The sequence below is a fragment of the Silurus aristotelis genome (genome assembly GCF_946808225.1).
Source record: "Silurus aristotelis genome assembly, chromosome: 13".
Taxonomy (NCBI): Eukaryota; Metazoa; Chordata; class Actinopteri; order Siluriformes; family Siluridae; genus Silurus; species Silurus aristotelis.
The window spans coordinates 21,692,997-21,706,078 of NC_139586.1; the positions used below are offsets into that span (position 1 = coordinate 21,692,997).

The 13,082-nt window shown below is 38.2% G+C and overlaps 1 protein-coding gene across 1 annotated transcript in view; it reads right to left on the bottom strand.

Annotated features, from left to right (window-relative positions):
* adamtsl3 (ADAMTS-like 3) overlaps nt 1-13,082 on the bottom strand; it is a 208,775-nt gene that overhangs the window by 81,866 nt on the left and 113,827 nt on the right. The window contains exons 6-8 of the mRNA XM_083558990.1: nt 8,346-8,582; nt 6,720-6,846; nt 2,503-2,577 (exon numbers count right to left, since the gene is read on the bottom strand). Of these exons, the coding sequence (XP_083415116.1) occupies nt 2,503-2,577; nt 6,720-6,846; nt 8,346-8,582 (439 nt within the window). The remainder of the gene's footprint in view (nt 1-2,502; nt 2,578-6,719; nt 6,847-8,345; nt 8,583-13,082) is intronic.

The window sequence follows — 13,082 nt, forward strand, 5'->3', positions numbered from 1 at the left end:
GCTGCCAGAATAACGAGATGAAGATAAGTTTGGCCGCTCTCTGACAGAGCTGCTTTCTGTTCCCACGTCATAAAGGAAAAAGTAATCAAGCAAGAGGTTTGTTTGTGTAAACCAATCTGGACAACAAGAGCCTGAGCACTTTGCTTAGAAAAGCAAGGACATTTCAGATCACAGCTTAATCATATTCAGGTGCTTGTCATTAAAGTGGTAAATCTTGCCTGTTGTTTGTCTTGTGTGTTTTTTCCCACTAATATATTGCTGTGTGTGTTTGGGATAGTCTACATTCAAGCAATCCCAAAAACATGGTTTCCATTTGGGGAAATCGAACAGCTAACGTTTTTTTTCCCCCTCATTATTTATGGTTTACACACTCCACAAAACAGCGTTTAGAGTTCTATACAACTCAGCGAAGGGATGTTTATTGTCATACACACTCAAACTCTTCACACAGCAGTAGACAGGGTTGCATACACTCCCACACGCTTGGCGCATTAAGCGTTCCCAAAACAAGCTTTCCATTAAATCCATTCCTAATGGAAATCTCCCAGCATGGTAACAGTAACCGTGGCCCCATCCACAGGAAATCTGATTAGCCATCTCTAACTCGCTTCTGATAATATTTAGTTTCTCTGGAGTGCATGAACTTGACTGCTGCGCACTGTTCCGTTGGCAGTGTAAGTGTTGTCTCTTTCCATTTTCTACCTTTTTGACTCCAGTGGACATTTCCACATCCGCATTGTGAGTCTCCCGGTAAATGATCTGTGAAAACACTTCATGGCAGCTTTCCAAACTCTTACCCAGTATTCATTGAGGAAAATGAAGGGCTTTTAAACAGTGCAGGTGAGTGCACGAGTACATATTTGTGTCTCGGTAATTAGGCGCATACAATACACAGTATATTATGTGTACAAGGACAATTGGACAGGAATTGTTTAGTTAACACTAAACCATTATACTCCTGATTTCCCAATCATGTTGGAGCTCAGCAACTACACTCCTGTGCTCAGAGACTACTTGCGCCAAGCTCTCCTGGTGACCACATATCCAGTGTGCAGCAACATGATTTTCTCAGTGTGCAATTTATCACCAAGCATGTTTTAGTAACAGCCAGCGAGAGTCAGGAAATCAAATTCATCTGCTCTTATGCGCAGTAGATCTCTGATCCCAGTTCATCATTCAGCTGTTTTTCTTGTATCTGTACAGAAAAGTTACAAAATCTTCTCGTATTGCTACAACTTTATTCTTGTACATGTGTATTCTTTTTTTTTACTTGCCGTCATAGTAGGCAAAAATGTGTCTAGAATAAAAGAAAAAAGAAAAGCGTACATTCCAAAAAATAAGCAAATCACCAAACAAAAATTGCTACTGATCACAAGATTCTGAAGTAATGTGATATTGTCAATAATGTTACAATTTTGAAAGGTGTGCAGCGTACACTCAGAATTAAACCATGTATGCTGCTGAAAATGACAGTATTTTTGCTGAATATCTGATTCCTTGTTTTTGTGTACACTGACACCTCACTAACACGTTGCTTCATGTTCTCATGGTGACCACATATCTGTGTGCAGTAATGGCTGTTTCTCAGCCTGTGATTTATCACCAAGGCGCTGATGTTTCCCAGCATGTTTTAGAAACAGCCAGTCAGAGTTTGGCACCTCAGTAACACCCAGTAATGATTGAGAAGGTGCGTTTAAAATAATCACTGGTTTATTAATTGAGAGCAAAGTGGAATATTTACTCTATTGTTCTCATTTCCCCAAAATGCCTCTATAGGAGAAACTTCAAATTAATATTCAAGGTCCAATCGAATGACACATATAAAAAAATCATTTTTGCTTTCAATGAAAAGTTTGGTATTTGGAAGAACCATAGCACGCATATATATCACAACCGCAGATAAATTGGTGTGTGTGTGTGTGTGTGTGTGTGTGTGTGTGTGTGTGTGTGTGTGTGTGTGTGTGAGAGAGAGAGATAGGTTGTCCCACATGGTTCCTATTATGCTGTCAAGACCTCATGCAGCATAAGGAAGCCTAGGGTATTTTAAGCGTAGGCATATAAATGTTCAAATATATTAGTATGCATGTGTCCCTAGAAAATTTTAACTAGAAAGACTTTAGGAATCCAAGAACCCAACCATTAAAATAAGCTCAGGTTCTCAGGTATATATTTAAAGATAGGAATATTTAAAGATATTTAAAGATCGGAATAGTTATCATCTTCACAATCACCATCACCATCATCATATTCTGATTCAGATTTCGAATTGGGTTCCTGAACATATTAAAACCAATAATTCAGCAGGCTTTCAAAAATATTTATAATTTTTTTTTTTCCTATCTATCTATCTATCTATCTATCTATCTATCTATCTATCTATCTATCTATCTATCTATCTATCTATCTATCTATCTATCTATCTATCTATCTATCTATCTATCTATCTATCTATCTATCTATCCTTTTATGATTTAGTGAATGTATCACAACACAGAAACTTACTTATGATGTCAGGACCTTTGGCTGTAAGTCTCAGACCTCGGCTTCCCAGAGCAACTTCCACCACTGTCTTCAGGGCTTTATTAAGAGCACAGAAACAAAGTTATAACAATAAAAGTGCTTCCTTTTAACAAGGACTCAGTGTAAGAACTAATCTTTTTGACGCAGACTGAAAATTTAGATGGTCGTGTCGAATAACAAATATATGTAGGCCTATGTGTATGTAAGTAGTTGGGTGATTGTGTCAGGCTGTTCTAACTGAGTGAACATTTTAAACATCGATTAAAAAATACTCTCAGCAGAACAAATGAAACCTGCAGATTTCTTGGATTTTTACCCATTTACTTTACATCATTTTCAATGTGTTCAAACGAATACACACAAAATTGGTTTATGCTAGTTTTCTTCTTTTAATGAAAAAAAAAGCTATTTAAATAAGATAGCACTTGAGAATAATCTACAAAATACAGGATACAGGTGCAGCACTTCTAGTAATCTATTAGAATTGATCCATGCATTGTTTGGGCTTTTTTCAATGTTAGCTCCTACAAGTTCTGTGTGACCTTGAGGGTTCATTTAGTGACTTTAGTGGCGGTTTAAAAGCTATAGATAAATACGTACACGTATCCGCCTCTACTACACAAGAACTCAGCTGTAATCTTCATCTCGGTCAATGCAAGCCCTGTTTTGTGAAGTGCTGCTCTTTGCTTCCCATTAATGAACGAGTTAGTAAGTAAGTGGATGAAGAAGTTAGTGACTGAAAATATGACTGAGTGACTTACAAGAGAAATTTGAAGGGACTATTTCTCCTTTTATTACCTTATGCAGATGTAAGATTTAATACCACCCCCAAATGATCCATTTATGGTACTGTATTTGTTACACAGCCAGGTTGCTTACTATTCAGTCCACTATTTGTAGAATAGCCCCCTTAACAGTGACTAAAGAAAACCCCCTTTTTTTTCTCTTTCTTTTTTATGAAGATTGAGGTTTCACAAGAGACGTGTCATTATTAATACATTTTAACAAGGAGGAAGAAATCCATTTGCATAGTCTGGCAGTGGCTACTGCATTCAGGGGTGGAACTAAGCCAGGGTCTTGGGTGCCCCTGAAATTAATCACTTTTGGAAAGTCCTGGCATTTAATGCATAAAATAATGGAATAATGTTCTGAGGCCTGGTCAACTGTGTGTGGAAAATAATTTATGTTTTAAATGAAGCATATTGTAAAATGTGCCAATCCAATGTTGTGCCTAGCTTATTTTGTAGGAATGAATGATGGACTTCATTTTTTTTTGGCCAATGGTGGTAAATAAAATTTGGAAAAACCCACAAGCAAAAAACCGAGCATTAACACCTGAAACATATATGGTGCAAATATAAATAAGAATTATTGTTCTTTTATAATCATACATAAAAACATGTGGGCTTGCATTTTCCATTTGTACATTTAAGGGATAGAGGGGAAAAAATTTGTTATGTGTGTAGTCTCTTCTGTAAATTCCTGAAGCACGCGAAGGGTTCGATTCACGGCTCCATGCTCGAAAATACATTTGTGCTCTCGCAATGCCTCATGCACTCTGGTAATAAGCCCAATTTGTAACACTGTTTCACATGCTTCAGTCTGCTGCTCATGCTCCCAGTATTAATGTTACTGTTTAAACACCACAGAAGCTACAGTTGTGCTACAGTTACATGTTCTCAGTTTGCCAAAAAAGTCTTAGTTATGCACAATTTTAACATGAAATGTATTGTTTTTGCTCAACACAGGCCGAAATAGGGATCAGTTTCCCCATAATACTGTGTGTGTGTGTGTGTGTGTGTGTGTGTGTGTGTGTGTGTGTGTGTGTGTGTGTGTGTGTGTGTTCTCTTATGTGTGCATGTGTTAGTGAGTGTGATTTTATTCAAATTTTATTCATATTTTCATTAATTATTTTCAGACTGTATTTTTTTTTTTGCCTGCAGATGCCTAAATTTATTTAGTGCGCACCTGTCAATTAGTGCACACATGTCAACACATGAACCAATACAGTTACAGATAAAAACACACAAAGGTCCAAAAAATAATAATAATAAAAACAAATAAAAATAGTGTTGTAAATGTTATTCTGCCCTCGTCTTTTAGGAACGCAGCAGAGAGCCAGCATGGAGCAGAAGAATGGACAATAAATGCAGGTGACTCATTAGAAGCATTTTTACCACTTATTAATAACACAAAAAATGGGGGAATAAAATGCAGAATGCTAGCCAGTAGGATTGGGGATCCTAGAGAGAAAAACCTATAAGATTACTCAAGCTTGCTGTGAAGTGCGGAAAGGAAACTTTGATGTCACACTCCCGAACGTTATGTTACAGTATTAGCTAGATGCCATTTAATAGAAGGGAGTGCAACGCTTCGCGTTTGGATTGTTTCACGCTGCAAATAGCACAGCAGTCTGGAAATGCCAAACATTCCACTGGTTCTTAATCGAAGCACACGGACACTTCCCTTGACGGGAAAAGGGTTTTGCATGAGGAAAATGAATTCAGCATGAACTGGCAGACAAAGTGCAGACATGCAGACCTTTCCAAGAACAATACGAAGCCGTGTCTCCATTGGAGAACATCTGAGCTCATCTTCATTTGTAGCGTGGCACTTTTTTTTCCAACACCGTTAAAAGAAACTTGGCTTTAGAGTATGTTAAGAGCAAAAAAGACATACTTGTTTAAAAACAGCATTGTAGCTATTCTACGGTTCAGTGCAATGATTTACAATGTAGCTACACTAATATATATATGATAATGTTGTTCAGTAACGGTAGTTGAACGAGTACCAACCAGTAGTCGGGCAACTCTTTCTGATTATTTAGAAGCATTATTGAATCATATCATTTTGATACTTGCGCTTACAGTATGTGGTTTGGACTTGTTCATGTGGAGTGCATTGGTTCTTCTATTTCAATTGAAGATGTGGCAAAGACTTTCACTTAAAATCAAACCGCTTATGTAATACCACATTGAGAAAGAACCCTAAAGAGTATTTAACTGAAATATTGGCAATGTTAAAAGTATATTTAATACAAAGCATCATACTGAAATCTTATTATGTGAGACACACCCCTACTTTTTGTTTTTGTAAAGTTACAAGCTAAAATACCAGATCTGCTATATACCAGCCATTGTTGCTCTGTTCTTGGAGAGGATTCTGCCCCACTTGTAGGCCATTTTAATAAATAAATGTTTAAAAAAGAATAAAAAAACTTGAGTAGGCCGACGGAAAGAGCTGAGGTATGGCACTGAAACGTAATCCAAACAACTGCAATGACTAGCAGGGTCCTTCCAATCATATCAAACGATTATCAAACAGGTCTACAAAAGTCTAAAAGTGGCTTAGCAAATCCAAGCTTCCGTGATGCCAAGAGAGAACGAATTACAGTAAGCGGAACAGCATATTATTGGACTTTTTCTAAAAACGCAGCCCATTAGTGGCCTCACACGGAATCAATAATTCTTTACAAGCACCCGAAAATATCCTCTTTCCCAGCATGTGAAACAATATGTCGACTGGCTGAGCCATAAAACCCAGTATGCAAATAAACCTGCCAGCTCTCGCAAAAGAACAGAGAACTCGAAGAATGTTCGACCAGGCCCGGGAATTTTCGCATGTCCTTCAAAGAGCCCTTTATGCTTGACCTGAGATCAGACACTGATTTAAATAAGCACACTTTACTTAACTACCGCAAGTCATAACGAGACACAATGTCAATATTTGAAAATCGTGCCTGAACAGGTTCATCAAATAACCAAAGACATTTATGAAAATGTGGAGGCACTTGAAATAATTCGAAGTGCCTCAGACCAAACACAGAATGAAACAAACTATTTTAAAAGCAGAGGTTGGATATTTGAGCTTGTATATTTGAGCTGTGTATATATGCATGTATGTACAGTATGTATGTATGTATGTATGTATGTATGTATGCATGTATTATATTTTACATCAATTCCAAACCCATGTTCAATGGCTCGAGGATGTTTTCTGTGCCCCCACCCTAAGTATTTTCTCTATTACCTCTAATTTGGTCACCTGCCATTTCTTACCCATTTGCCTGCTCCTCCTATTGTATGCCAATACCAATACCGATACCAAGCAGAGAGGGTTGTGTGTGTGTGTGTGTGTGTGTGTGTGTGTGTGTGTGTGTGTGTGTGTGTGTGTGTGTGTGTGTGTGTGTAAGCACATACGCTCCTCCAAAGAGACGTGTATTTGTGATTGGCCTCGGATCAGGCGGCAACTGGAGCCATCTCCTCCACACACTCCACAATTATCAGGCTTAGTGTTGCTGCCTAGCTGCCTATCGCAGCCCACTTCCTGTAAAATGGAAAGAAAAAGAGAGCAAATTTGAAAAATTAGTGGTTTATTGTATGCTCATTGCAAATGATTTGGCTGCCTTAGTAAATGTCCCCTTACTTTTTGGAGCAACAGATCAATTAACATTGCATTATGTAATTGTTAACATTGGTTTGTTAATATCATTGAAATGCTGCTAAACCACACAAATGTATTTCAAAAGTTTTGAATAATGGATATTATATTTTGTAGATTGCAGACAAGTGGACACCCCTGATTTCTGAAGTACGAACTACTACGAGCTTGTCCACAATGTGCGATGTAAAGTACATAAAGGCTGATGCATATATTGTTTACCAAGTTCTAGAAAGTCTGATTTGATTAGGTAGTTCAGTGTTAAAAAACATAAATCATACTTTTATGCTCAATTTAATTTCTTTATATGCCATTTGAACCACAAACTCTTTTTAATTCGAATACCTAATCATACCTTAAAACCACAGACACATCAAAACATTGTATTGCCTTTTATTATCTATTTATGTCACTAGTGGACCACTACTTATGGACCACCAGTAAAACATGATCTGGCAAAAAAAGATGAATAATATGATTGTTGGATTTTATTTTAGAGCATAATTCATGCAGTAATGACTCAAGCAGACTCTTGTATAATGGATTTGTTTGTAAATTAAGAAGACATTTTTTCCATGAACCTTTACCACAGGAATTGCTTGGTTAAGTGTTTAAACATCAGTGGTGCCAATTTTCCTCCCAAGACCATCCATACGTGTGTGAGGAAAAGCTACTAGACAGTTTATCTGCATTGTATTAAATGCATAACCTGACATTTAATATTTGCATTTTGTAATCATAAAAACAATTTGAAAGTTGAGAGATATCCCATATACTAATTATATAGTCACATTACAACATGAAAAAGACAAAAAGAGGACAGTTCAAGAGTAGAAGAGTGTTGTCTTTTCCCAATCTTCCTATGTCCAGTTTCAGTGACTCTGTGGCCACTGTAAACTCAGATTCCTCTTTTTCGTGTGACAGGAGTGAAACCTAATGTGGCTTTATACTGTTGTGGCCCATCTGCATCAAGGTTCACTATTTTGAGCAATTTGAGATGCTTTTCTACTCACCACAATTGTAAAGTGTAGTTATTTGCTTTACTGTTTATTCCAATAAGCTCAAACCAATCAGGCAAACACATTCAAAGTGTGATCACATTTTCCCCCAACTCTAAATGCTTAATATGAACATTTACTGAAGCTCTTGACTTGTAATGGTGCCAAATGATTGGCTTATTGGATAATTGCTGGATAATTGAAGTTTCTTAATAAAGTAGTCAGTGCATGTATAAATAGATATATAAATATAAATAGACCGACAGATTGACTTAATTTGATTTGCCTGTACTCTTAGCCAGCCACGTTAAAGTGTACCTTTCCTAAATATCCACCTCTTATCAGATGTTTGAATCAGGGAGAAATAAAAAAAATTTTATGATTTACCTGACATATGCCATTAATGCACATATCCAGAGAATCTGCTTTGCACCGAGTGCCATCCAGAACTTTAGGTGCCAGTTCCACCACTAAACTCTTCCCTTGAGCATGGCACTTAAGGGCACAAGGTGCGATTGGGTCATAGCTCACTGGAATCCACTCATATGTCTGCCCCTGGTATTTGATGTCATTGTGGGCGGAGCACTGCTGAGCTCTGAAGTCACCTGACTCGACAGGGCAGTCCTTATCAGAAAAAAGAATTTACAATTGTTAAATTGTTACAACAAATTTTGACATTTTTACATATTAGTCTTGATGATTTTCTTTAAACCTAAATAGAACAGACAAGAAATAGTTTGCATTTTCGAATCGCAAAATTTAAAGGTTGACAATTTTTTTTTTACGTATGAGCCAAATGACACTTTGTTATGCATAAATCAGTACCTCTAGCAAAATAAGAGAATGAAGAAACGTTCGAAATCAATAACTTTTTGTTAATATTTTAAGTAAATCTATTTGTAATTTAATACCCTTTTTACTTTTGATCTTCATTCCTTACCGTTTGGATGGTTAGTAATTTTTTCATTACTTTATTGAGGTTTATAAAACACAATTTGCACCTCAAGAAAGACACACATGCATAGGTGCTTGCAATTTGTATGAAGATTTTCACATTTCAACTGAAAGTTAAATCACAAAATGTACAGAATTCTTGATATATAAGACTGCAGTCCAATACTAAGAAAAAAAAAACTCTTCCACAGCTTCTCTCTTGCTTTTCCCACTCAAGAGCTGTGTTTCCTAAATCACCTAAACCTGTGTTTCCTAAATCAGTGTGAACAGTAAATGTGTGACGTGTTTGACACAGGCAGCTGGATTTTGGAGCTGGATACAGCCTGGTTTTTATTTAGACTTCTCCAAGACTCTGCTTTATAATCCAGGGTGTAGTTAGTTAAATAAGAAAGGTAGGTAAGGTACTTTATTGTCATTGTATGCAATGCAACAAAATGTAGTTTGGCAAATCTCTGAAAGAAACATTTAAACTCTATAAAACTCTGAAAGGAATTTAAATTTGGGAAAAATTAATAGCACATTGTAAAATACTGCATATGCGAGACTGCACATATGTTTGATGCCTTGATTATTGAAATGTGTTCTGAGATGTATATTTCACGCATAGTATAAGGTGACAAGTGATAAAGTGCACTGTAGTGCCTGTAGAGGCAAAGAGTAAGCTAAGTGTAAAACGGTCCTTAGTCCTTAGCAGCTACCCTTAGTCCTTAGCAGCTACAGAGGACTGAAGAATTACTGTGGTGATGGCAACTACAGCTCTGGGAAAAAAAGCTACATTGTTCAAATGATGCATAAATACAGTCACTGAAGGTACATCCTAAAGACAGGCTCTGTTTAAAAAAATATATACAAACCAAATTAGTATCATACTGTAACTGCAAAATCTGTGCACACAAACAGAGCCATATAAGTATCCCTCCATCTGCACAAATAACGTGACCTGAATTCGTCATATATTTACTAAAAGAAAGGTGGAGCTAAAAAAAAAGGTGCATAATACTTGTCACATATACATTTTACAGCATGGTGAAATGCTTTCTTTGCATATGTATATATCTTCTTTGACACCCATATGCACTGTGAATGCTAATTGACACAGTCGACAACAAGACTCTTTTGTCTACCCTTCAGGAGCCTCTGTATCCGCGGAACAGCATAGGAATGGTTTGCTTCCTACCTGAAAGGTCGCTCATACCAGGTAACATGGAGGGGATCCAAGTCTGCCCCGTGCAGACTTACCACTGGTGTCCCACCCACTCCAGTGGCGAAGTCATATCCTCACATGGTTTTTCTTACCACTGCTATGCAGATGACACTTAACTCAACTCATCTTTTCTTTTTCTTCCTCAGATACCACAGCTTCCTCTCAGATCTCGGCATGATTGACAGACATATCCTAATGGATGAATGCTCATCAATTAAGCCTCAACCCCCAGCAAAACAGAACTGCTGGTCATCCCAGAGGATTCATCTCCAGGTCAAGATCTCCGAATAACTCTTCATGACTCTCTGCTCTCCCCTTCAGCTACTGCTCGTAAACTTGGGGTAACTATGGACAATCAACTGTCCTTCTCCTTACATGTTGCTAATGTGGCTCGTTCCTGTCGATTTCGACATCCAAAGTTTTCGACCATTTCTGTCCACACAGGCTGCCCTGGGGCTAGTTCAGTCTCTTGTAATTTAGGGACTGGACTACTGCAACTCTCTGCTGGCAGGTCTTCCTCTGATCGCTATTCGTCCACTGCAAATTATCCAAAACGCAGCTGCACGACTTGTGTCTAATCTGCCCAAGTTCTCCCACTCCACCCCATTGCTGTGCTCCCTTTACTGGCTTGCAATAGCTGCACGTATCAGATTCAAAACACTGATGCTTGCATACAAGGCCAAAAATTGACCAGCACCATCTGACCTCAGAGACCTCATCACACCTCGCACTGCATCATGCTGTCTGAGATCCTCCAGCACTGCTCAACTGCTACCACCTTCTCTCAGAATACTTCTAGGCTCTTCTCTGTACTGGCACCGAGGTGGTGGAATGAACTCTAGATGTCTGTATAGCGGAGTCCCTGGCTATCTTTAAGTGACGGTTGAAGACCTACCTCTTCCTGAAACACCTAAATTAGCACTTTCCAAGTATGCTTTGTAGAAATTAATAGTTATATTTATATTGAGTTTGTAATCTTGCTTACCAGTGTAGATTTATTCATTGCTAGAGACTCAAAGCACTTTTGTATGTCACTCTGGACAAGGGCGTCAGCTAAATGCCGCAAATGTAAATGTAATTAGTCAATCAGTCATTTCCGCCATATGCACCAGCACAGCCGTTGATGACTCAGTACTCAGAACCTCCACTACTGCGATTTGTAAATGACTCAGATCCATACTTACAAAGATATCAGAATGTCATTCTCCCTGATGCAATACATTTGCCATAGTCATATCCTGCACCAGTTTCTTCTACTGTGCAGCCAGCAGTTCAAGTTCCAAGCATAGTGGAGATGGCTATCGCTTCCTCTTATGGAATACCTAAACCAAAGCTTATCAGTTTCACCACTGTGGACTTGGTGTCCTTGGCCCACATCTCCATTTGACAGAGGACTATAAATTTCAAGTGTTACTTGATCATCTTAAATTACAAGCTGCAGTCCAGATAGCTAAGCGCTACATTTATGATCCCATGGATTATAGCTGAGCCATGCAAGCCTTGCAACAGCACTATGGCCATCCTTGACAACTGGTACAGCAATTAATTGGCAAATTTCTCTGAAAACCCCTACTGAAGCTATAAGATGCTCAATGTTTTGAGGACTTTATCAGATAGCACTCTTGTAGGTCTCATTAATACATTGCAGGGATCATCCAGCACTGAGCTTATGTGTGATTCCCATGTTCATAGATTCTCTTATAGAGATAGCTTTGTTTAGTGATGTGTGTCCAAATGTATTCTACAGAATAGGACGGCTAGAACATACACTCTCCCTGAGTTTGAGAAAAAAAATATAAGCCCTTCAAATATCAAGGAGAGCCACTGAGCTGTATAATATGGATAAATCTTGTACTGAGAACACAGAGCAGAAACCCCCAAAGCCACTAAAGGTACAGTCCACCATCTACTATGGTATAGATAATGCGACAGAAAGGCCCTGTAACTAGCTTGGCTACTGGAATCACCCACTATGCACAGAGGAGCCCAACATGCGTAACATTGATAGTGTTAAGCTCTCAAGATGACCCCCTCTGTTATATGTTGCCTTACACTATGCAAGCTAAATCAAGCTGATCAAGCTCTGTGGATAAACAAAAGAGGTTGGGATGAATGCATTGGAAAGGAGATGCTCGACAAATGTCAATAGTGGACCAATGAACTGTAGTATATCTCAAAGGTAACCATGCCAAGGTGCTATTTCTTAATTTGTCCTGAACATGAGAAGTAAAACATTGAGTTGAATGTATTCTGTGATGCCTCTGAGCGAATTTATGGCAAGAATTTCTCTACCCATCCACAACACATTTTTGGACAGATTATGCACAGTTCTCACATGAATCAAATTGAAATATTGTCATTACAAGGTAATCATTAGCACACAGATTGCAGAAATATAGGATTTGACCAGTTGACCAGGAATTGACTCAGAACTCAACCCTGCTAATGATATTACAAAATTATTCTTTATGAGAGCTCTCATGTATGTCAATGGAATCAGGGTCCATTATTTCCTTCAGTAGTCACCAGAATACTGAACAACTAAGTTCATACTTGACTGTTGAGAATGTGCTAAGAAAGTTATTCTTCTGTGCTCATGTGGCTGTTCTTCAGTGCAGCAAGCAAAATAGGCAAACTTAGTCCAAGCCACCTATCAGTCTGTAAATAGGGCAATAGCACCCCCAATGTCAGCTGACCAAAGGATTGATACTGAACTGCTTCTTCTAAGACAAACCCAACATGATAGTTTTCCCTGATGAAGTCCATGCACTTTAGAACGGCAAGGTCATATATACTAGCAGTAGGTTAAGTACTGTCACCTGAATATGATCAAGCTTCGGGAATAATTAAGTTTGGAGGTTGCCTTTATAAGGCTGAGGAACTTGATGCTCATACCTTACATCTTATTGTACTGGCACACAGTCCGGAACGTGTCTTTGCTTAGTTGTGGTGGATTTACTGGATTA